Source organism: Pan troglodytes, chromosome 9 (genome assembly GCF_028858775.2).
Source record: "Pan troglodytes isolate AG18354 chromosome 9, NHGRI_mPanTro3-v2.0_pri, whole genome shotgun sequence".
Classification (NCBI taxonomy): Eukaryota; Metazoa; Chordata; class Mammalia; order Primates; family Hominidae; genus Pan; species Pan troglodytes.
The window spans coordinates 70048243-70071358 of NC_072407.2; the positions used below are offsets into that span (position 1 = coordinate 70048243).

The following is a 23116-nucleotide window of genomic DNA, read 5'->3' on the forward strand; positions in this document are numbered from 1 at the left end:
GGTGAGTCCTTGTCACTGTGTGGCCCAGCTGGAAAGCATGGTCAATAATGTCTGGGAATTGTGAAAATTGTGTGAAGTGTCTGCACACAGTAGGTGCTCAGTAAAGGTTTGTTGAGTGCGTAAATGAACAAGTGACCCGCATTCACCGTTGCCCGTGAGTTCTGACTGTGTCCTGGGCCCTGGGCCCCTACAGCCTCTAACTTTGCCTCTTCGAGGAGCCAGGGTGGGTCCAGCCTTCAAGACTGCCAGGGAGGGGGTGGGAGGCAGGGCCAGGGCCTCAGGGCCAAGGCCTGGGGCAGCCACTTCCTCAGGAGGGCAAGGAGAGGGGCAGGAGGACATTCACATGCTCTGAGCGCCTACTGAGCACCAGGTGCCCTGTCGGTGCCTTCAGGTCGGCTCTCGTTTCACCCTCGCAGTAACCATGTGAGGCAGGCAGAGTCAGCCCCATTTTACAGCTGGGGAAACTGAGGCCCAGTGAGGGGACGTTTCTTTTCAAGGTCACTTGTGGGCAGATGAGGCAGTGAGATGCTCTCGGGCAGGTCTGAGGCCCTGTGAGCCAGGCTCAGGGGCATGTTTCTGAGAAGTGAGGGAATGAATGAATGAATTATGAATGAATGAATGATTCCACCTGATGCCATGCTCATGCCCTGCCCATGCTCCTGTCCTAGAGTCTGGAAGGTAGCTCTCAGACCCCTCCAGAGGGGGCCGGGCACTTGGAATGGTCACAGTTCTGGGCCCACGTGCATGGAATGACTTGTTTCAGCCTCACAATCACTTACGTCTCATTTTACAGATGGGAAGGCAGAGGCATGGGGGGTTAAGACACTAACCTAGGTCACACAGGTAAGTGACAGGACCAGGATTTGAGCCCAGACCTCACACTTAACGCCCTCCATGCCAGGTGCTGAGATCCGTGCCCACCGAACCCTCTCATTCACCCACAGATGCCCCCGGGACTGTAGTCAGCCCCGTTCTCACATGGGAACACTGAGGCCCAAAGAGGCGAAGCGTCAGCCCAGCAAGGAGGAGGCAGGGCAGGCGGGGCCGCAGCTGTCTGGCCCGGAGCCCTGAGCAACCCCTCCACCCACTCCCCCTGGCTGGCCTGGGCCTTGGCAGACCTCACCCCAGAGCTGGCTCCAAAAGTGAGTCCTCCTGGTGCCCTACCCAGAGGGCTCCCCATTTACCCTGGGCTCCTCAACAGAGATGGGACTCCCAGGCCCCACTGAGCCACTGGAGCTTTGAGGAGTAGTGAGGGGCACCCGACCCAGAGTGGGGAGGGCCCAGCCCTCCTGGGAGGTGTGTGGCCTCCCTTGGGGGGAGCCTCACTCCCAGGGCAGGCTAGGAGTTCTGTCCCAGGAGGACAGGCCTCTTTGGGGGCCTCCTCCCAGGTTGCTCCTGCATTCATGACAAGTTCGGCCCCTGTGAGTTGGGGGAAATTCTTCAACAGCTCCCTGGCCAGGGAGGGGACCCTCAGGATCCTGAAACACCCCTCCCACCTGCCAGTACCCACCAAGATGGGTCCCTGATTTGCTGTGTGGCCTTAGACCAGTGGCTGCCCTCTCTGGGCCTCACTCCCAGCTAAGACCTACAGGCTCAGCCCCCGCCCAGCCCTGCCTGGCACCCACTCAATCTGGCTGAGCTCCAGAGAATGGCAGGGCTGGGCTGTCACATGCTGAGCCACGTGACTGGCAGCGGCTGGGGGCTCCATCCCACACAGGACAGGGGCTCTGCAGTCCTTCACCCCCACCCTAACTATCTAATCACGGGCCACCAGTGTGGGCATGGTCCAGAAGACCTCACCGCCCTCCCAGGTAGGCAGGGAGCTGGCAGGTCGGGGGGGCGGTGATGAGCACCTCCCAGGTGCCACGTTGGCCCAGAGGCCCCGGGGCCAGGAGCTACGGAGACCCAGGGCACCAGGGAGATGGTAGCAGCGGCAGGCCCAGGAAGGGGCATAGAGGAGGCTCTTCCCCCACACCTGTCACCCTGTCCACACCCACAGCAGCTTGCACATCATCCCCACAGCATGCTGGCTCTGACACGTGTAACCGGGGCGGGCTGGGGGCAGGCAGGGACAGGCTTAGGCACAGCTGCCTGTGCCGAACCTGAGGAAGATCGGGACTACAGGAACCACCAAGGTGACACGTGGCATCATGACCACGGTCCTAAGCAGAGAGGGAGGCACTCCTCCTGGGAGGCAGAGGGGACATCCGTAACGGGTGCAGCCCCAGCTCTGGAGCAAGAAGCTCTGCCACACACACGCCCCATGTTCACATCCCACCCCCTCTCTGCCCCTACTTCCTCGTTTGTAAAATGTTAGATCTGCGAAAAGACAGGCTCTATGAATGAGGTGGCCCATGGGGTGGTGTGGAGGAACACGGAAGCACAGGGCGCTGGGAGAGGAGCAGGCATGAGGTGTGGTCCCTAAGATGGTATTTCTAGACTCCAGCCACCTTTGGGTCTGACCTCTTTGTTTTGCAGAAGGGGAAACTGAGTCTTGGTTAGGGTGTAGCAGGACAAGCCACAGACAAAACACCTCAGACACTGGATTAAAGAAGGAAGAGGTTTATTCGGCCGGGAGCATCGGCAGACTTGCATCAAGAGCCGAGCTCCCTGAAAAAGACATTCTTGGCCTTTTTAAAGGCTTACAACTTTAAGGGGTCCACGTGAAAGGGTCATGATAAATCGAGCAAGCTCGGGGAACGTGACCGGGGGCTGCATGCATCAGCTAACAGAACAAAAAGTTTTGCAGTGCTTTCTCATACAATGTCTGGAATTTACAGATAACACAAGTAGTTTAGGTCAGGGGTTGATATTATTATTATTATCACTTTTTTTTAACTACCAGGGCCAGGTGGTGGCGCCAAGGTCTTCTGGCTATTTCTCTTACTTCTGTTTTTTTTCTAACTTTTTGCTTTCTCTCTTTCCTCCTGTCTTGTAAACCAGGCAAGGTGGTAGGAGGAGGGCAGCAGGAGTAGTAGTGGTCTCCTTCCTTAGGGGAGGCATTGAGGGAAGGCTGGGAGTAGGGGGTCGAGACTTCCTTGCTATTCTGGGCCATAACATTCCACATAATATTATAATAGAATATAATTAATACAATAATAGTTCCCCACCCCACACCGGGATTCCCAGGGCCCACTGCCCCACTCCTCCTCCTCAGGCTGGCCCTCAGCTCAGTGCTCAGCCCTGCTGTGCAGCCTCTCCTCCTCCTCCTCAGGCTGCCCCTCAGCTCAGAGCTCAGCCCTGCCGTGTGGCTCTAGCCTGGCGCCCTCTGGGCGTTGACTTCTCTGTGGTCTGGGAGGAGATGTCGAGGCCCCTGAGGGAGGCGGTGGTGAAATCTTGGCTTGCAGCCTCCGGCCCGCCCAGAGCCAGAGTCAGGCACGAGACTAGGGCAACTCCGCCCGCCCCCGGGGACTGGCCCTGCGTTGGACATTTCTTAACAGCAGGGCCACCAGGCAGAGCGGGACAGCCAGGAGGAAGGGCAGCTTGGCAGAGCCTCAGGTACAGTATCCTGGGGAGGCTGGGGCTGTAGCGGGCCAGCAGTCGGGCCAGAGTCCAGCTCAGCAACTCCGGGTTACAGGCAGCCCAGGCGGGCCTAGCCACCGGCAGCTGCACTCAGAGGCCACTGTGTCCTGGCTGAGCTCATCTGCCTGCCTGCTGGGGGAGAAAGCGGAAGGAGGAGAGGCAGGTCTGGGGAGTGGCAGCGAGGTCCCGGGCACTCCCCTGGCCAGCAGGCACCCTTCCGTTGTCCGAGCTGGGCTGCCACCGCCTCCTTTTCCTGGGATTCCCGGACACCCTCCAAGGGAACCAAGGGAACAGCTCTGGGTCCAGCTGCCCCAGGAAGGACTGTGCCCCCCTTCCCCGCAGGGGTCAAGTATCCCTTCCAGCAACAGCCGTTTCCTGGGCACCAGCCTGCATGCCCAGTGCTGATGCAGGGACGTGGCCATGAATGACTCTGGGAAAGAATAGTTCTTAGCAATGGACTTTGTCAGGGTCCAAGAAAGGAGTGGCCAGCCAGCCCCGCCCCGCCTGCAGGAGGCACTTCTCATCCCGGGAACTGTGCCCCATCAGGGAGCCGAGGCTGTTCAGCCTCTTTGTGACCCGGGGCTGGGTTGGCCCGAGTCACAAACGAGGGGATACGCTGGTCCCTGGCTCCCCAAGGGAGGGGCTGCTGAGCTTTGGGAGACCTCATGAAAATCCAGCTTAAGGCCATCAAAAGACAAAATGACAACACATTTAGTTATAGATCAAATTGGCTTCTATTCATGATTCGTGAATCTGGACAGTCTCCATTCTACAAAATGGAGTGAGAGCTCCCACCAGGCAGTGGCGGAGCAGGGGGTTCGTAAGGCAGAAAGGAGGAAACAGAAAAATAGGAAACACCAAACCGCCTAATACCGGATCGCTGCAGACTGCTTTTTTCTAAGCGGACTGCTTTTTTCTAAGGGGTAAGGCAGAGGGGACCTGATGATGCCGGCTCAGGTGGACTGGAATCTCCTGCTTCCCGGAGAAACTGGTCTGTGGTTTTGGGCTCCGTCTGCTTCCTTAAAGCTTCGGTTTGATGATGTGGCATTTGGCATGAGTGCCTCCATTTTGGTTTGGTCTGGTCTGTTGGGGCCTAGTACAGGAGCTCAGTTCAAAATCACAGCCTCTCATCATGTTTGTTTAATGAAGCTACACTGCAGGAGATCAGAATCGGAGACCCTGCGGTATTGGGCCTGTGGGTCCCCTGAAGTTGGCCTAGTGATCCTCGCCTTCTGGCTGCCCTGATGGGGGTCCTCCAGGCCCTCTACCCACCATGTTCAGTCCCTCTGTCACCACATCCCTGTCCTCAGTTGGGTCTCAGGGTGATGTCCTTGTCTCCCCAGCACCCACCTTGGATCAAGGCCCCTTCAGGCCCCTGCCCCAGGGGTCTCCTCCCCGAGCCCTCCTCTGGTACATCCGTCCTCCATGGATACTGAGCACTTCCCAGGGTCCCAGTGCTTGAATTCTCCTGACAGTGGTATGGGTGCCACAGGCAGTGCCCAATTTTACAGATGGGAAACGTGAATACAAAGAGGTCAAGCAACCTGCCCAAGGTCTCCCCACTCACACATGTGGTTGCTGCAGTTTAAACCCAGGTCATTGGGCCCCCAGACCATGCCATGCTGGAAGGATGCTCTTAGAAGGCCCATGGTGTAGATGAGGAAACTGAGGAAGGAAGAATGAGAGAACGGGCAGAGCATCTGTTTCCCTGGAATCCAACCCACTTGATAGGCCAGGGTGTGAACGAGCAGGGAGTCCCTGCCCAGGGACGGTCCCTGCTGTGAGGTTGGGGGCAGCGGCTCGGCCAGACATTCACTCCCTGTGATATGTCAGCCCCGTTCCTCCCCACTCTGTTCCCGGAGCCTGTGGGCACCCACAGAGAGCACCCAGGCTGGCATAGTGCCCAGCACGTGGGCACCTGAGTATTGTTTTTAGAGGCCCGTGGCCTTGAGAGGAAGTGGCTGGTCCTGCCCTGGCCCCCAGGCCAGAGGAAACAGCCGCTATCTTCATCACCAAATGATGTGGCAACTCCCCCCTACCCCAGAAGCTGCAGGTCTGGGCCAAATGCACCTCAACCTGTGATGGGGGGCCACGCCCCAGAGACCCTTGGGCCCATCAGCCCCTGGACCTCAGTGGCTCAGCCGCAGGAGGCAAGAGGCAGTCTCAGACCCCACAACCTAAGCAGTGTGGGGAGTGGCAGCAACAGTGAGGAGGGAGGCCAAGGAAATGGAATCCAAACAGCAAGAGACCTCCCCTCACCGGTCACCCCTCCCACAGCTGGCCTACCAGAGTCCACCTGGCCTTGGGTCTGCCGTCCAGGCCCCAGCCCAGTGTCCCTTCCCCCAAAGACTTGGCTGCCCATCCCCAGGGGACTGTGAGGGAGGTGGGAGCTGAGGTGGATAGCCTTCTGCTCTTCTGGATTTGGGTTTTCCAGTGTGAGGAGCTGGGTGGCATCAGGCAAGCTCTGGCCCTCTCTGAGCCTCAGCCTCCATCTCCTTCAGTGGGGTGAATAGTGGTCCCTCAGTGGGCGGCCGTGGTGGTGAAATGAGCGAGGGCAGGCATGGGAATCACACTCCTTACAACCTCACACTGTGGGATGAGTGCTGCGGGGGTGGGCTTGGGGGACCCCAGCCCAGTGCCTGATTCAGGAATTCCCTATTCTGTGTGTCCACAATGGCTGCCCAGCACCCTCGGGAGATAACAGGCCCAGGATCCCCCCGATCTCAGGCAGAAGGCGGCCTTGGCTTCTCCGCTTGCCAGGGTCCCGCCCAGCTCCCCGTCCCCCACTGGGCACTCCCTGGGGGCCTCAGTCCAGAGTGAGTGACCCGTAGGGGCAATGCCAGGGCTGGTTGCCCTGTGGGAGAGATGTGTCCTGTGGCCCTGGTGAGTTGGTTTCAGCGTTGCTAGGAGGGTTGCTGGAATGTTCCCTGCAGAACTCCATCCCCCACAGAGCTCCCAGCCCACGGTCCACCATTCACGTTACGTGCCTTGCATTTTTGTGGTTTCTGCAGAGATTCTTACAAAGGGTGAGAGAGGCACAGGCGTGGTTTGCCTTTGACCACTGGCAGAAGTCTGAAGGTGAGAGTAGAATGGAGAAGGACCCAGGAGAGTGCGGAGTTGAGGGAGATAAATATTTGCAGGCTACTTAGCAAAACACCCAGAGCTGACCTTTGTCAAGTACTTTCTGTGGGCACAACAGCAAATGTTTTATGCAGCGTGATGTCATTTAATCCTCACAATGACACCAGGTGCCATTAGCATCCCCATTTCACAGATGAGGAAACCGAGGCAGAGAAGGTGAGTGACTTGCCCAAGGTCCCACAACCAGTAAGAGGCAGAGCCCGGAGACAGGCCTGATGGTGGCTCGAGAAGCTCGTTCTTGGCTCCTGGGTCTCAGTCCTGCTCCCGTAACGAGCCCTATGGGGACCATGGTGCCTGTCCTGTGTGCGGGCCGCTGCCCAGCTTCTCCCAATCAGAGCAGGAAGATGGTAGGTTCAGCCTGGCCCCCCAATCACTCCAGCTGAGGGCTGGCCTGGGGCTCCCGACCAGGCTCTCGGTAGCACACTGGTCCAGCAGGGCCATCCTGCAGACCGGAGCAGGTCCCGCCCTCAAGGTGGCCACTTAACAATCACCCACAGCCTTGCGCTCACCGATGCTGGGCCCTGGGCTCAGAACCGACTGTGTGGTCTCATCATTAGCTGGCAGGTGCCATCATTACACCGGTAACATGAGAGGCTTCAAGCACTAGGTCTCAAATAAGTAGGCACAGAGGGGCCTGCCTCCCAGTCTACTGAGGAGGAAATAAGGGAGATGTGGACAGGGTTGGGAGGTGGGTAGAGTGTAACCAGACATTTATCACATGGCACAACTCAGAACGCTGGGGAGCAGAGTCAAGGGGCCACTGTGACAGTGGATGAGGGCATAATCTGGGTGGGCTGCCTGGAGGAAGCATCAGCCAAGTTGAGATCTGGAGGAAAGGGACTCGGAGAGGGAAGGAGGAAAGGGTCCCCACGGGTCCTTGGCACCAGGCCGAGGAACGAGTGCGTCAGAGTGCTCCTCCGATGAACTTCAAGTAAACAGGCAGGGCTCGGGGGAATGTCTAGGCCCCTACCCTGCCTGCCAGCTCTGGCTGGCACCAGCACGGAGGCAGGAACGCCCTCTCCCCCGCCCTGATCCTCTCCCCCACAGCTGTTTCTGCCTCCCAGCACCACAGCCCCGGCAGGGTGGGCAGCAGGGCCTCCAGGAGGCCCGAGGTGTTCTCCCCCTCTTCCTGAGGAAGCTGAGGCACAGGGAGAGGAGGCTATTGCCCACTGGCCTGGCCTCCCTGGGCAGTGCCCCCAGGCTGGGGACAGAGGAAGACGGAGAATTCTGTGTCTGGAGTGCTCCAAGGTGGTGGCCATGGTGGCAGTGGGTCACCCCCTCTACTCATCAAGCTCCTGCTTACACCATTCAGGCTGGCAGGGGTGAGGCTGCCCCGCCTCCAGGAGGGGCATCAGGGCAGGGTAGAGGCCATGGCTTGGGGTTAATTTCTGTGCGGCAGGAAGAAGCATGGCGCTCTGCCTGCCTGCTCACCCTCGGGGGCTGTGGTGGAGCAGCTGTCCCCAAGCCCACACCCAGTCCTGCAGCCGCCTCCAGGTCCATGGCAGAGGGGAGTGGTGCGAGGGTCTTCATGTGTGTCTGGGAGTGCTCACTGTTGGGTGAAAGGGGTTGCAGGCAGCCTCAGTCCCTGTGGGGTCATCTGAGTGGGTCCCTGTGTGTGTATAAGGTAGAGGTGTCTGCAAGCCCCTGTGGGTGCAGGCAGGTCAGGGGTGCCCAGATCCTGGGGCGGCTGGGTGGTGCCCATGAAGGAGGGGCAGCCCTGGCCACCCAGTTCATGCCGCCCCATCTGGCAGGATGGACCCCCTTGAGGACACGCTGCGGCGACTGCGGGAGGCCTTCCACGCGGGGCGCACGCGGCCAGCTGAGTTCCGGGCTGCGCAGCTCCGAGGCCTGGGCTGCTTCCTGCAAGAAAACAAGCAGCTTCTGCACGACGCACTGGCCCAGGACCTGCACAAGGTGGGCTGGGGTTGGGGGTATGAGAGGGTGCACTGGGGCAGGGGGGCATGGAGGGCAGCTGGGACAGCAGGGGGTGAAGACACCTGCACCCTCCATGAAGCGGGGCTAAAAGCAGCTCCTCCCCTAGGCCAGAGCCACCCTTGCACATTCATCCAGTCACTCATTTCTGTATTCATGCAGCAACTATTTGCTGAGCACCTACTATGTGCCAGGTACTGTTCTAGGCTCTGGGGATATAGCAGAGAATAAAACACAGTTCCCATGCCTACGAAGCTGACCTTCTGTCGGAGACAATAAAACAGCAAATAAATAATTGCACAGCAAGGCCGGGCCCGGTGGCTCACACCTGTAGTCCCAGCACTTTGGGAGGCCCAGGTGGGCGGATCGCTTGAGGCCAGGAGTTCAAGACCAGCCTGGCCAACATGGCGAAACCCCGTCTCTACTAACAATACAAAAATTAGCTGGATGTGGTGGTGGGCACCTGTAATCCCAGCTACTCAGGAGGCTGAGGCATGAGAATCGCTTGAACCTGGGAGGTGGAGGTTGCAGTGAGCCAAGGTCACACCACTGCACTCCAGCTTGGGCAACACAGTGAGACTTCATCTCAAAAATAATAATAAAGATAATAATTACACAGCATATTGGGTTGAAATATGTGCCCTGGAGACACACCCAAGGTGAAGGGGAGAGAGGGGGCCAGGATCAGGGTGCTGCTGTATATGTGGTGGTCAGGGAAGGTTTCTCTGAGAAGGGGGCTTTACAGCAGAGATGTGAAGATGGAGGGGGAGGCTCCCCATGGATGCTGGGGAGATGGCAGTGGGCACAGCACGTGCAAAGGCCCTGAGGCAGGAGGTGCTGGGTGTTTCTGCTTGAGGAGCAGCAAGGAAGCCAGCATAGCTGTCGGGGGTGGGAGAGGAAGAAACAGCAAAGATGAGGTCTGGGGTATGGGCCACACTATGTACGGCCTCGGAGGCCGTGAGGCCTTGGCCTTCTCTCTGGGTACAGCAGGCATCATGGCCTCTGTCTAGACCCTGAAGGCTTGGGGCCTCAGCCCCTCCCAATCCCAGTGGCAGCCGAGGCAGAACCCCAAGAAACACACTTCCCCCAACCCCTCACCCATCAGGGCCCATGTACCTGCCTGCCCCTGCCTCAGGACACCACCTGCCCCTGCCTCAGGACACCACCTGCCCCTGCCTCAGGACATCTGCCCCAGGGGCTGCCCCCGGCTCCTATTCTCTGGACAAAATGTCTCCTCCCTTTGCCTTGAAGGCCGTAGTGTTCAGACCTTCCCCCAGCCCATTGGGCTCCCTGGGGACTGACTCCCCCGCCACCACTGAGCTTCCGCCACCGGCCGCCTGCCGGCCTTCACGAGACTTGACCTGATGTCTGTCTGGTCCCTTTTCTCCCTTCGGCTCTGATTCCACCTCCTGCCTTCCCATCCCAGCTGCAGGAGCGGGGCCCTACAAAGGCAGCAGTAGCCCAGAACATTCAACCTGGTCCCTCCCTCTGGACCTGGTCACCCCCCTGTCCCCACCCTCAGCAGGCAGCATCTGCCCAGCGTCACATGCACCCTCTCAGTTAACCCCTTGGTGAATCTGGTTGGGCAACCACACCCAGTGGCCCCCAGAAGAGGCTCAGAGAGAGTGTGTTCTTGCCCAAGGGCATGCAGCCAGGAAGAGCAGAGCCAGAGTTTGAACCTGGCTCAAAATAGCCCAGTCTCCCAAAGTCAGGTCCCAGGTGACCTAGGAGGTGTGGTGGGCAGGCCACCAGGCTCATGGGGCCAGAGCACAGGCTGTGGGAAAGTCCGTGTGGAAGGCACCTTCGCCCAGCCTCAGTGGCTGGGAGGTGCCGGTGGGCGTGGCGTCTTCCTCCCTCTTGGGGCTCAGCTATAGCCCTGGCCTTGCCCCTGGTTCGCTGAGTGACCTCAGGCAGGGCATCTCCTTCTCTGGGCTTCGCTGGTCCTCTGGCCCATCCAGCACCCCACTGGCCCGTCCCCCTCTGCCCTGACCCGGGAGAGCCTGCACCCCATAACCTCAGGCGCTGCCTCAGGCAGGGAGCCAGCCTGGCCCCAGTGTCCCTGACCTGTTCTCCAGCGGCCTGCAGCCTGCTGCCTGGCTGGTCTCTCCTCCCTTGGGGTGCAGAGGACAGGGAGCACTGGCTAGCCGAGAGCAGGACAATGTCCCTATTGATTCGGGTCTCCTCACTTCTGCTTAGAAGCCTGACAGTGGCCCTGGCCCCTGGGCTGTGGGAACTGACAGCATTTACCTAGGGGTGGCTGTGCCTGTGTCTCCTGCAGACCAATCTCCACCCTGCTCTTTGGGAGGCTGAGGTGGGAGGATTGTTTGAGGCCAGGAGTTCAAGACCTACCTAGGCAACATAGCAAGACACTCTGCAAAAAATCAAAACAAACTTTTTTTAAAATTAAAAAAAAACAAAACCCTAAGTCAGATCCCATCCCTGCTCTTCTCAGGAGTCCTTGCCTGGCCGCCTGGCCCCCTCACCTTGCCCACTCTGCTTCTTGCTAAACAGGAGCAGAGCAAGCTCACAGCCACCTCGGGGCCTTTGCAGCCGCCAGGGCCTCTGCCCAAAGTATGCCGCCTCCCAGTACCCACGACTTGCTTGTTCCTTGCCTTCAGGTCACTGCTCCAATGTGACCGCTGCCTGGAGACCTGCACTGACCGCTTTGTAAAAACAGCACACACACACATGCTCATGTGGATGTATACATGTGCACACCTGTGCACGCCCACAGCCACACGCTCCAGCAGTCTCCACCCCCACCCTGCTCCATGATTTCCCTAGCACAGCCACATCCTAATGGAGCCGTCAGCGTTCTCACTTTCACGTGGAACGACTGCCCCCTGCAAGGTCGGCCTCAGGGCCGGTCCCTCTGTTTGGCACAGAGACAGCACCTCACACAGGAAGCACGCACTGAACATGGAGTGAGTGAGTGAGTGAACGAATGAATGAAAATGAATGAATGAGTTGTGGGAGCAGGCCCTGCCTGGAGGAGGCTGTGCCCTCCTGCCAACTCTGGGAATCCTGGCCCACCCTGACCCCACCCACTTCCTGCAGTCAGCCTTCGAGTCGGAGGTGTCTGAGGTTGCCATCAGCCAGGGCGAGGTCACCCTGGCCCTCAGGAACCTCCGGGCCTGGATGAAGGACGAGCATGTGCCCAAGAACCTGGTGAGCCGGCCGGGCTGAGGTGGGCAGGGGGCTCAGGGGATATTTGCTCCCACAGGGTGGCCCCTCTGGGTGGGAGCTGGCTGCCGAGGGGCCAGGGTGCTGAGCACTTAATTTCATCCCCGGCTCCCGGCCCAGGCCACGCAGCTGGACTCCGCCTTCATCCGGAAGGAGCCCTTTGGCCTGGTCCTCATCATTGCACCCTGGAACTATCCCCTGAACCTGACGCTGGTGCCCCTCGTGGGTGCCCTCGCTGCAGGTGAGAGCTGGGCCTGCCCCTTCCGGTCACCCTTCCCCGCTCGAGGCCTCAGGGCCACCCATGGATCCCAGGAGGACATGGAAGAACTGGCCCAGGTGGCAAAGAGGACTGTCTGGTCCACTGTCCCCGGGCTGTGTGGCCCTGGGCCCGTCATGTCACCTCTCTGAACCAGGTTCTGCATCTGAAAGTGGGTGAGGCCGATGCCTGCCCTGCAGGTGTGTGGAGACCAGGAGCGGGCTACGCCTCCTCCAGCTCTCTCCCTGCGCTGCCCTGCAGGGAACTGTGTGGTGCTGAAGCCATCAGAGATTAGCAAGAATGTCGAGAAGATCCTGGCCGAGGTGCTGCCCCGATACCTGGACCAGGTGAGCAGGGCTGCCGGGCAGGTAGAGCGGGAACAGGCAGGGCTCAAGGGCTGGGCAGCCCCTGGCATGGAAGGGCCTGTCAGTCAGACCCGAGTCCCCACCTCAATCCTGCCTCTTCTGAGTTGTGTAAACTTGACCAAGTCACCGCCCCTGTCAGCCTCAGTTTCCCTCTGAGGAGCAGCGAGGGCAGCCTGTTGCCCAGGGGTCCTGTGTCTGCCTCCACCTGGCCCTGGCATCAGCCCCTCCAGCGCCAGCCGGACTCCAAGCTGGGCCTGCCAATGCCAGGCAACCTTGGGGAGCTCCCTTCTTCCCACTTTGCCTCCACCCAACCCTCCTAGAGCCCTGGCTGGGTCAGGCCAGGCGGGGTGGAGGCAGGGCAGGGTCCAGGCAGGGCGCGCTGCTCCCTTGTGTTCTCGGAGCTGGGGTCCCAGAAGGAGCCTCACCCATCCCGCCTTGCAGAGCTGCTTTGCTGTGGTGCTGGGCGGGCCCCAGGAGACGGGGCAGCTGCTGGAGCACAGGTTCGACTACATCTTCTTCACAGGTGAGGCCAGGATGAGGGTCGGGACAGGCTGGGGTCGGGGAGGACAGCTGCTCAGGGGTCCTGTCCCTAACTCTGGGAGTCTACAGGGAGATTGAATTCTCCTCTCTCTCTCTCTCTCTGGACCAGGCTGGGAGCAGTCCTGGACCCCCAGGACCCGTTAGGAAGGGATGGAGTCCCATGTCCAGGGCCAGCCCACTGTGCCAACCACAGCGTCAGGAACCATAGCCTCTGCCCCCACTGTCCCCAGACCCTCATACGTGACCCCGCTGTCCCCAGGCTCTTAGACACCACCCTACTGGTGCCCACAGCCCTCTCTGCAGGCAGATGAGGGACTGGGCCTCAGCGTCCTGCCCAGGGTCACCCTGCTGGCCAGGATGGGGACAGGCTGGAATGTGCACACAAGCCCTTGGAGAAATCCACGCCAGAGGTCACTTTTTTTTCCTTTTTTTTGAGACAGAGTCTTGCTCTGTCACCCAGGCAGTGGCACAATCTTGGCACAATCTTGGCTCACTGCAACCTCTGCGCCTCCTGGGTTCAAGTGATGCTCATGCCTCAGCTTCCCAAGTAGCTGGGGTGACAGGCATGTACCACCACGCCCGGCTAATTTTTTGTATTTTTAGTAAAGACAGGGTCTCACTCTGTTGCTCAGGCTGGTCTCGAACTCTTGGCCTCAACCAGTCCTCCTGCCTTGGCCTCCTAAAGTGCAGGGATCACAGGCATGAGCCACCACACCCGGCTTCGAGTTTTTGAGCTAGGGAGGGGCAGAGGGAGCGGGAGGAAGACAGTGGTGCTGGCAGGCAAGTCTGCGCCTTACAGGTCGAGGCAGTCGTGGGGAAGGGCCCGGCAGGATTGACCAGGCCACCTCCCAGCAAAGGCAAAGGAGCCCTGGAAGGAACCACAGAGCCCAGGAAGCACTGTGCCAGGATGGGGCAGGGGTGAGAGTAGAGAAGGCACAGTGGCTCCTGCCGGCTTTAATCCTTGACCACAAGGGGGAGAAATGCCAGGGCCATCCCCACAGACGCAGCAGCGTGGTCCCCGAGTCAGGTCTGGAGAGGAGGCCTTGAGGCCCAGACATGGCTAGGGCAGAGAAGGCTGTGTGCATGTGGAGACTGCTGGGCCCCTGGAGGCCAGCACAGAGGAGAGGTGAGGCCAAGCCAGGCAGGACATGGGGACGCCTGCATCAGCCTGGGACAGTCCACCTCAAGGGTCAGAAAAAAAGGGCTGGGCAGATGGCAGAACTTCCAGGTTTAGGTTTAGAGAAGAGAGACCTGAATGCCGCAGACAGAGCTGGACTCCAGCCTTGGGTGATAAGGGATCCCCAAAGTTTCCAAAGGAGATGGGTAGGGAGGGGTTCCATGCAGCATTTTGCAAAGAGTCCCCTGCAGGGTCAGCCAGGGTCACAAGCAGAGGCGGGAGGAGCCAAGGGGCTTCGCTCAGCAGGGGGACCCTGGGGGCCGATAGCAGCCATACACCATTCCCTCCTGAGACTCTGTGCTTAGGGGCTGGTCCTGATGAAGGATGAGCAGGGCCCTGGGCTGCAGGATGGCAGTGAGGAACAAGGAAAGGCCAGGCGAGGGCTGCTGCCCGCTGACTCCACCACCTCTCCAGGGAGGAGCGGGGCCGTGGGCTGGGCCATCCCACCTGGTCCAGGTCACTGAACGGCCACTCTGGTTTCCTTCCATGCCCAGGGAGCCCTCGTGTGGGCAAGATTGTTATGACTGCTGCCGCCAAGCACCTGACACCTGTCACCCTGGAGCTGGGGGGCAAGAACCCTTGCTACGTGGACGACAACTGCGACCCCCAGACCGTGGCCAACCGCGTGGCCTGGTTCCGCTACTTCAACGCTGGCCAGACCTGCGTGGCCCCCGACTACGTCCTGTGCAGCCCCGAGATGCAGGAGAGGCTGCTACCCGCCCTGCAGAGCACCATCACCCGTTTCTATGGCGACGACCCCCAGAGCTCCCCAAACCTGGGCCGCATCATCAACCAGAAACAGTTCCAGCGGCTGCGGGCATTGCTGGGCTGCGGCCGCGTGGCCATTGGGGGCCAGAGCGACGAGAGCGATCGCTACATCGGTGAGTCCTGCTGCCCCTACCACAGCCCACCTGGGCCAAGACCCCTCCTCACTGGAGGGCCCAAGGCTGGGCCACAAGTCTGGACCCGCGCCTGAAACCTGGCCCCACTGCCAGAGCCCGGCCTTGAGCCACGGCTCCAGTGCCATGATTCCGTCTCTGTGCTTCTGAGCTTGTGGCCCTATGAGGCCAAACTCTGGTCCCTCACCTTGGATTCGCTGAGCTCAGATCCCAGGGCTCCAGGGCTCAGCGTGCTAACATGAACTCCCATCCCACCACCGGCTGTCCTGAAAGGCTGTAACCTCAGATTCTCCGAGCCCATGATCCCCAGGTTCTAAACTCCGACGGTCCCGTCCTGAGCCCCCAGTCTCCCGGGCCGTAAGGCTCAGCAGCTCACGGGACACTGCGGCGCCAACATTCTGGGACGCTGTTGCCTCATGAACTCCAAGGTTCTAAGATCCCATCACCCCTGACTATGAGACCAAGGTCAGGGGATTCTCTGTGTCCCACAGGCCCTGAGCAGGCTGGGGAAGCTCTAGGGTCCCTTCTGGGGGGCTGTGGGGAGACTTTCTTCCCTAAACACTCCAAAGCCTGAAGCCTTGGGAAGTCAGACCTTGGGATCCTGGCCTACAGCCCTGGCCTGTGGCCCTGTCCCCACCTCTACCCCCACCCCTGGGGGCGGTCCTGACTGTGGCCCCGGGGCTGAGCTGTCTCTGGTGCCTGCAGCCCCCACGGTGCTGGTGGACGTGCAGGAGACGGAGCCTGTGATGCAGGAGGAGATCTTCGGGCCCATCCTGCCCATCGTGAACGTGCGGAGCTTGGACGAGGCCATCGAGTTCATCAACCGGCGGGAGAAGCCCCTGGCCCTGTACGCCTTCTCCAACAGCAGCCAGGTGGGGGTGCGGCCGGGCTGGGCAGGGTCAGGAGCCCGCAGTGGGCAGTACAAGTGGTGGCAGCAGGGGGGCCACCAAAATCCAGTGGCTTCAGGACTTTGGGATGGTGGTCCTCTTGGCTCTGTCTCTGCCCACTCTCCTGGAAGCAGCTGAGCCTCACCTACCCCAACCCTGTCCCCAGTCTGGCCCCACTCTCCTAGGCCTTCAGTGGGCAGCTTCTGGGGTATGGGCCTTCTCTAGGGTCCAGTGTTTCCTCTAGGTCAGCCCCTGCCTTTGTCCTTCTTACACATCGGGGCCTGGTGGCCACATGACCCCTCAAGCCTGGCTCTGAAGGCACAGGCAGTGTGTCGGGGATGACCCAAAGGTGCAGGTCCAAGAATGAGCCCTGATCCCCTACCCCTGCTCAAGCTGCAGAGGCAGCCTGGGAGGCCCAAGACCAGAGTCCTCAGATTAAAAAACACCAAGAGGTACCAGCAGTCCCTACCCACCCCACCCCCTTCCCTGGCCCTCAGCCAGTTCCTCGATTCCCTCCACTTGAACTTTTTTTTTGAGACAGAGTCTCACTCTGTCACCCAGGCTGGAGTGCAGTAGCACAATCTTGGCTCACTGCAACCTCTGCCTCCCGGGTTCAAGCGATTCTCCTGCCTCAACCTCCTGTGTAGCTGGGATTACAGGCGTGTGCCACTATGCCCGGCTAATTTTTTGTATTTTTAGTAGAGATGGGGTTTTGCCACGTTGGTCAGGCTAGTCTTGAACTGCTGACCTCAGGTGATCCACCTGCCTCGGCCTCCCAAAGTGCTGGGATTACAGGGATGAGCCACCGTGCCCGGCCACTTGAACTTTTTTAAAATAAACTTTGTATTGGGAAATACTTTTAGATTTACAGAAAAGTTGCCAAAATGGTACAGAGAGTTCCCATGTACCCCACACCTAATTTCCCCCATTTAATGGTGCTTAGATGGGTCAAAACTAAAAAAGTGATGGCAGGGCTGGGTGCGGTGGCTCACACCTGTAATCTCAGCACTTTGGGAGGCCAAGGTGGGAGGATTGCTTGAGCTCAGGAGTTTGAGACCAGCCCTGGCAATATAGCAAAACCCCGTCTCTATGAAACATGTTTTTAAGATTAGTTGCGCATAGTGGTGCACACCTGTAATGCCAGCTGCTCGGGAGGCTGAGGTGAAAGGATCTCCTGACCCCCCCAAAAAAAAAAAAAAGTGACAGCAGTGCTTTACTATTAACTACACTCTAGACTTTATTTGGATTTTGCTGTTTTTCCACTGACATCCTCTTTCGGCCCCAGGATCCAAGTCAGGGTCCCACCTTGCATTAATAACCCTCTCAGCTTGAGGAGTGCTGGACAGGTCTCCTGTAGAACATCCCCAGCCTCAGGTCATCTGGTGTATTTCTCATGATTAAAGAAAGGTTACTGGTTTTAGGAGACAATCCCACAGAGGTGAGCCTGCCTCTCACACCACATCTGGGGCACCTGAGATGCACACGTGGCTAGTGAGTGGAACCTTCACTACCGGGTCAGGACGGTATCTGCCAGGGTTTCCCTGGGAAGCTACTATTGTTTGTTTCTTTATTATTTGGAAGCAAGTCTCTAAGCCTACCCCATCCTCACCAGGTGGGGGTAATTAAGCTGTATGCTGCTCTATCATATTGCTAGTTATTATCTAGTTATTTTATACATTCTTTTCTTATTCCATTTGTGGTTTGGTGGAATTCTGTTGTATTGCCATTTGATACCTTTCTCTTCCTCCTTTGTATGATTGTTTTATAGGGCCTGTGAGTTTTGTACTTTTGTGTGTATTATGGCAAATACCAACTTGTTTTTATGTTAAGATTCCTTTGAGCATTTCTTGCAGGACTGATCTGGTAGTGGTAAATTCCCCCAGCCTTTGCTTGTCTGGGAAAGGCTTTATTTCTTCATCTACAAAGCATAGTCTTAGCTGGATACCGTATTCTTGGCTAGCAGCAGTATCTATATCTATTTCCTGGAATTCTGTAAGAAAGATTCATCTCTTGAATTGTTTATTTAGGTCACTACGGACTCAGGTATATTTATTTGACTCCAGGGGCTGTAATCCAAGGTCGTGTGGTTTGTCTGAGGCTCGGGCTCAGAAGCCCATGTAAGATGTCCCAGCCTCTTGGGTTGTGACCACCTCCTTCCCCTCTGGTGCTACAAGCAGCTCCAGGCTCATCTTGTATCTCCCCTGCTCCAACTCCAGAAGCAGCCATTCCTTCAAGGAGCCCTGCTTCATCTGGATACTTTCACCTTTAGAAAACTCTACAGAGGTTTTTTGACAGTGGAGTCATCTGGCTTCAAACTTTTCTGACCACCCAGAACTGATCCCAGGACACACAGTCACACCTAAGACACAAGTCATGCACAAGGTGGCTTGCCCGTACTACCTGGGATGCCCTCTGCTGCCTTCTGCTCCATCTCCTCCATCTGCTGCCACTGCCATTGTGGGTAATGCTGGTCTCATGCCATGAAGTGACATCTGAATCCACTGGGGGGAGTCCACTTTCCCCACATCAGACAAGCCCTGACCCAGCTGTGATCAGAGGTTCACGGTGATTGCAACTAAATATACTGAAGTTTTTGTGCAGCAACTATTTAGTGTCTACCAATCTTTTTTTCCTTTCAGTCTTCAAATAAGTCTACAGATTGAGGAAGAAGGTCCTTCTTAAGGACCTTCAAGCAAGGGCCAAGCTTCTGTTTCTAAAGTGCAAATCTGACCACATCATTATGTTTTCATGTCCCTGTGCTCACACCACACAGCTCTTCAGCCTCCACTCTGTCTGCAGTGCCCTCTTTGCCTGAACAACTTCTGTCCCTCCCAGTCCCTCCACTCAGCAGGCACATGACACCCCTCTCCTGGGATGCCTCCCTACTGTCCAGTACTGCCCTGCTGCCACTACACCCTCCATGTCCCCAAGCAACACTAGGTTTCCTGCCCCTACCCCCAGGCCTAAGAGTCTGTGCCATCAGCATGGACCACACATGAGCAGATGTCCAGGAAACATGTCCCAAGTTGGAAGCTTCATGAGGAGCTGCTACACAATCCCCTGCCCCACCTGTACCATCACAGGCCCTTCAGCTGACATGGTGGCCTCAGACCCTTTCTGAGGCAAGATCAGTGTCACAGAGTCCAGCATGGAACAGGCTCTGGGTCCTGATGATCCTGATGGGGCTCAAGGCGGCCTCACGCACATCCTGCTCTCTCCCAGGTGGTCAAGCGGGTGCTGACCCAGACCAGCAGCGGGGGCTTCTGTGGGAACGACGGCTTCATGCACATGACCCTGGCCAGCCTGCCTTTTGGAGGAGTGGGTAGGTGCCTGCTACCCTGCCCTTCTGTTACCATTTGGTCAAATTGCAATAGTGTTACCTGCATACATTCCTGCCAAAGCACGCCAGCCCCACCTCAGTGTAGAGGGACAGGCAAGGAGGCCTCACCCCAGAACCCGCATCCTGCTCCCCACCCCAGAGGGTCTGAGTCCAACCTGGGCAACACAGTAAGACCCCATCTCAAAAAAAGTCTGCAGTGGAACCTTCTAGACCATCTCTGCACAGACACACAATTTAGTGAATTTTTAAAAATACCACACAACTATGATCACACTGCCCACTGCGATGCTATTTGCTCTTCTCCCCAACAGTATGACCTGGTGTCTGCCCCTTAGCAGCAATGCCGCCGGCGTCCTTTACTCCAGGGCAGCTGCTCCTCTAACCCCATCCCCCCTCCAGCTCTCAGTACGACACCTCCCCACCCTGAGAGGCCTGGATGAGTGCCAATCCTCCACCCCCCAGAGCAGCCCCGATGCCACTGCAGAGTCCTGGCCTCTGAGTCAGGAAGCCTCAGAGATGGTCCTAGCAACACGCTGAAGGCCCTGTGGCCCAGGTGACATCTCCCCTTTCTGAGCCCACTTCCTCCTCAGAGAACAGTAGGCCCCGGGCAGGTGACAGGCAGTCCCGCCACCTGTCCACACTCAGCACCACAGTGAACGATGGCAGGGCCAGGCAAGCTGCCTCAGGTGGGTCCATGCCCTTCCTGGAGGGCAGCCAGGGGCACAACAGTGCCTGTGCTGCTGTCTTGGCTCGGCTCGAGTTTGGGCGGCTGCCCCCGACCCCACCTAGCTGCCTCCCCAGCCCCAGCCCCAGCCTCCTCAACCCACCTCCCTGCCCTGGAGGAGAGTCGGGGCTGTCTGTGGGCACATCTGACCCTGCTGCTCCCTCAAGAAAGCCTCCCCCAGCTCCCAGGCCCCCGAGCCGACCCTTCTTGGTGGCCATGGCCCCACCCCGGCTTCCCCACCTGCTGCTCCCACAGCCTGAGCTCTGCCCAGGTCCCTAACACACCGCATGGCACCCACCTCTAAGGCTCCCCAAGCCTGGGTCCCTCTTGCCCCCACCCACTCTCTTCGTCTCATTAACTGCACATCCTTGGAGCTCACTCACTGCAGGAAGCCCCCCAGCCAACCCCACTCCACCCAGGCTGTGCTCTGAACGCCCTGGCCTGGCGCCTCATCTGCCTCCCAACCTAGACGCTGAGGAGAGTTCACTGCACGTAGCACCTACTGGGTCCAGGGGTCTCAACATCCCCTCAATCCCCACCACAACCCTAGGAGGGAGGTACCCTTGTCACCCCACGACAAAGGAGACTGAGGCACAGTCCAAGGTGACATGGATTGTTTGCAGCAGGGCCAGGGTTTAACTCCTGGCAGTCTGACTCTGGAATCCATGCCCTTGACCACCACCTGCCTATCTTGCCCTGGCATCTGGCATCCCCAGGGCTTACTGAGCTGGTGCCAAGCTCGGGGCTAAGCCCTTTACACACAGTGCCTCATGATCAGCCCACTGGACAGATGGGGAAACTGAGGCTCAGAGGGGAGAAGTAGCCCGCCTAGGCCCCACTGTCTGTGACTAGGAGACCCCCAGCGCCTGACCACCTGTGTTCTGTGCCACTGTACAGGTGCCAGTGGGATGGGCCGGTACCATGGCAAGTTCTCCTTCGACACCTTCTCCCACCATCGCGCCTGCCTCCTGCGCAGCCCGGGGATGGAGAAGCTCAACGCCCTCCGCTACCCGCCGCAATCGCCGCGCCGCCTGAGGATGCTGCTGGTGGCCATGGAGGCCCGAGGCTGCAGCTGCACACTGCTCTGAGCCCTTCCCCAGGCCCAGGCTGTAGACCACCATGACAGCTGTCGCCTGCGGCTGGTGGAGACGGGGCCTGGGCTCCCGGGCCCGAGGAGGAAAAGGATTGCCAAGGCTCCAGGGCACCCCTCAAAGCAGCGCCTGCCTCCTCCCTCCTGGGTCTTCCCTCTCCCTGCCTCAGCCTCCTCCCTCAGCCGCTCCCAACCATGAGAGCCGAGGTGGGAGGCATGGGAAACAGTGCAGTGACCCATCCCCTGCCCCCGCACCAACCACCCATCTTCAGGAGAAGAGGACAGACACGGCACCTCTGAGTCACCCCTCTCCTGTGGAGCGGGCGTCCGAGGGGCCCTGGCATCTGACTCAGGCCACACCATGGAATCACTGCATCCAAGGCCATTCCTGCCCTCTCTGAGTCTCAGTTTCTCCATTTGTTCAGTGGAGAGAATTAACCATTGATACCTCCTGGCTGGGTGAGGTGGCTCACACCTGTAATCCCAGCACTTTGGGAGGCCGAGGCGGGCGGATCACCTGAAATCAGGAGTTCAAGATCAGCCTGGCTAACATGGCGAAACCCCGTCTCTACTAAAAATACAAAAATTAGCCCGGCGTGGTGGCGCATGCCTGTAATCCCAGCTACTCAGGAGGCTAAGGCAGGAGAATCGCTTGAACCCGGGAGGTGGAGGTTGCCGTGAGCCGAGATTGCGTCACTGAACTCCGGCCTGGGTGACAGAAGGAGGCTCTGCCTTAAAAAAAAAAAAACAAAAACCTCCTGGGACTGTTGCAAGGATGAAATGAAGGATTGAGGGATTGAGGGATTGCTGAGCCGGAGCTCCAGGTGTCCTATCTTTCTTGGTGGGGTGGCACGGAGCGGGGCCGCCTCCCTCTTCTCTCCAGGCAGGTGGGGCTGTGGTTATGCGATAGGGTCTCCCTTCCCTCCGGCCCATGCCAGAGGAGCTTGTAACTCTTTATCCTCATGGTGCCCACTACGAGTCATACTCTTCCCCATGCTGCTCATCCTCCTGGGCCCCATCCACTCAGCCAAAGCAGAATGCAGGATTTCCTGCCTGACAACCCTTCTCACCTCCCAAGTCCCACTTTTGAACAAGCTGATGATTCTGAAACTGGCCCAATTTCCTAACAAGCCGGATGCTTGAGAAACCTACATTTGGACAATGAGAGGCAGCTCCTGCGGCCTGCGGGCCACCTCCTCTTCCTTGGCTCCTGCTTTCTTTTCAGACTATATCAACCTACAACTTTAGTCGGGAAGGGGGACAGGGGTGGACCTGAGTTTCGTCTCCTGTCTCTCTGGCTGATGTCACCTGAATAAAGCCTTCTTCCCTGGCAATACTTACATCTCGGTGACTTGCTTTCTGTGCACCTAGCAACAGGACTCTGGACCAAGCCCCTGGCGTTGGGTAACAATTCTGTAATGCTGCAGGACTTCCCCAATCCACGCAGGAATCCCTGCAGGCATCCACGCAGGAATCACCTGATGAAGGGCCAGGGTCAGGTGTGGGCCACCATCCCAAGACCTCCCTTCTCTCTAGGGCCAGCCCCTCTCCTCTGAGCACCTGCTGACCAGCCCAAAGCCCTCTCCATTCCTCAGCTTGAACTCCCCCAGGGTCTCCCTGTGGCCCACAGGTCCTTTGGAGGCTCGGGCATCTGCATGCAAATCCCAAACCACTGTCCCCTTTGCACACACTGAGCCTGCCCTTGTCCTCGTCCTGGTCTACCATGCGTGTCCTCCCTCTGCCTCCTTCCTGTCCTGGCCTGCCCAACTCCTACCTACCCTCAGCGCAGATCCTCCCAGCACACACATGCAGGCAGCCTCGGGGCCTCTGCGGGTCCCTCTACCACAGCATTCCCGGGGAGAGGCCCGGCGTGGTGGCTCACGCCTGTAATCCCAGCACTTTGGCAGGCCAAGGCAGGAGGATCGCCTGAGTCCAGGAGTTCCAGACCAGCCTGGGCAACATGGCGAGACCCCGTCTCTACAAAAAATACAAAAATTAGCCGAGCCTGGTGGTGGCAGGCGACTGTGGTTCCAGCTGCTCGGGAGGCTGAGAAGTGAGGA

At 58.6% G+C, this 23116-nt stretch overlaps 1 protein-coding gene across 6 annotated transcripts; it reads left to right on the forward strand.

The window, feature by feature from the left end:
• The first annotated feature begins 1667 nt into the window (after window positions 1–1667).
• ALDH3B1 (aldehyde dehydrogenase 3 family member B1) lies at window positions 1668–22392 on the forward strand. 6 transcript variants are annotated; one of them, XM_063784211.1, is made up of 11 exons: window positions 4139–4445; window positions 6534–6819; window positions 8415–8577; window positions 11653–11763; window positions 11899–12019; window positions 12296–12381; window positions 12841–12922; window positions 14611–14997; window positions 15721–15887; window positions 19125–19224; window positions 20864–22392. In XM_063784211.1, exons 2-11 carry the CDS (start codon window positions 6761–6763, stop codon window positions 21052–21054), a joined length of 1467 nt encoding a protein of 488 aa, XP_063640281.1. In that variant the 5' UTR covers window positions 4139–4445; window positions 6534–6760; the 3' UTR covers window positions 21055–22392. The 6 variants fall into 6 exon arrangements, with proteins under 6 accessions (XP_016776878.1, XP_016776875.1, XP_063640281.1 ...); XM_016921389.4 differs by lacking the exons at window positions 4139–4445; window positions 6534–6819 and adding an exon at window positions 1668–1811; XM_016921386.4 differs by lacking the exons at window positions 4139–4445; window positions 6534–6819 and adding an exon at window positions 3213–3498.
• Window positions 22393–23116: the final 724 nt, after the last annotated feature.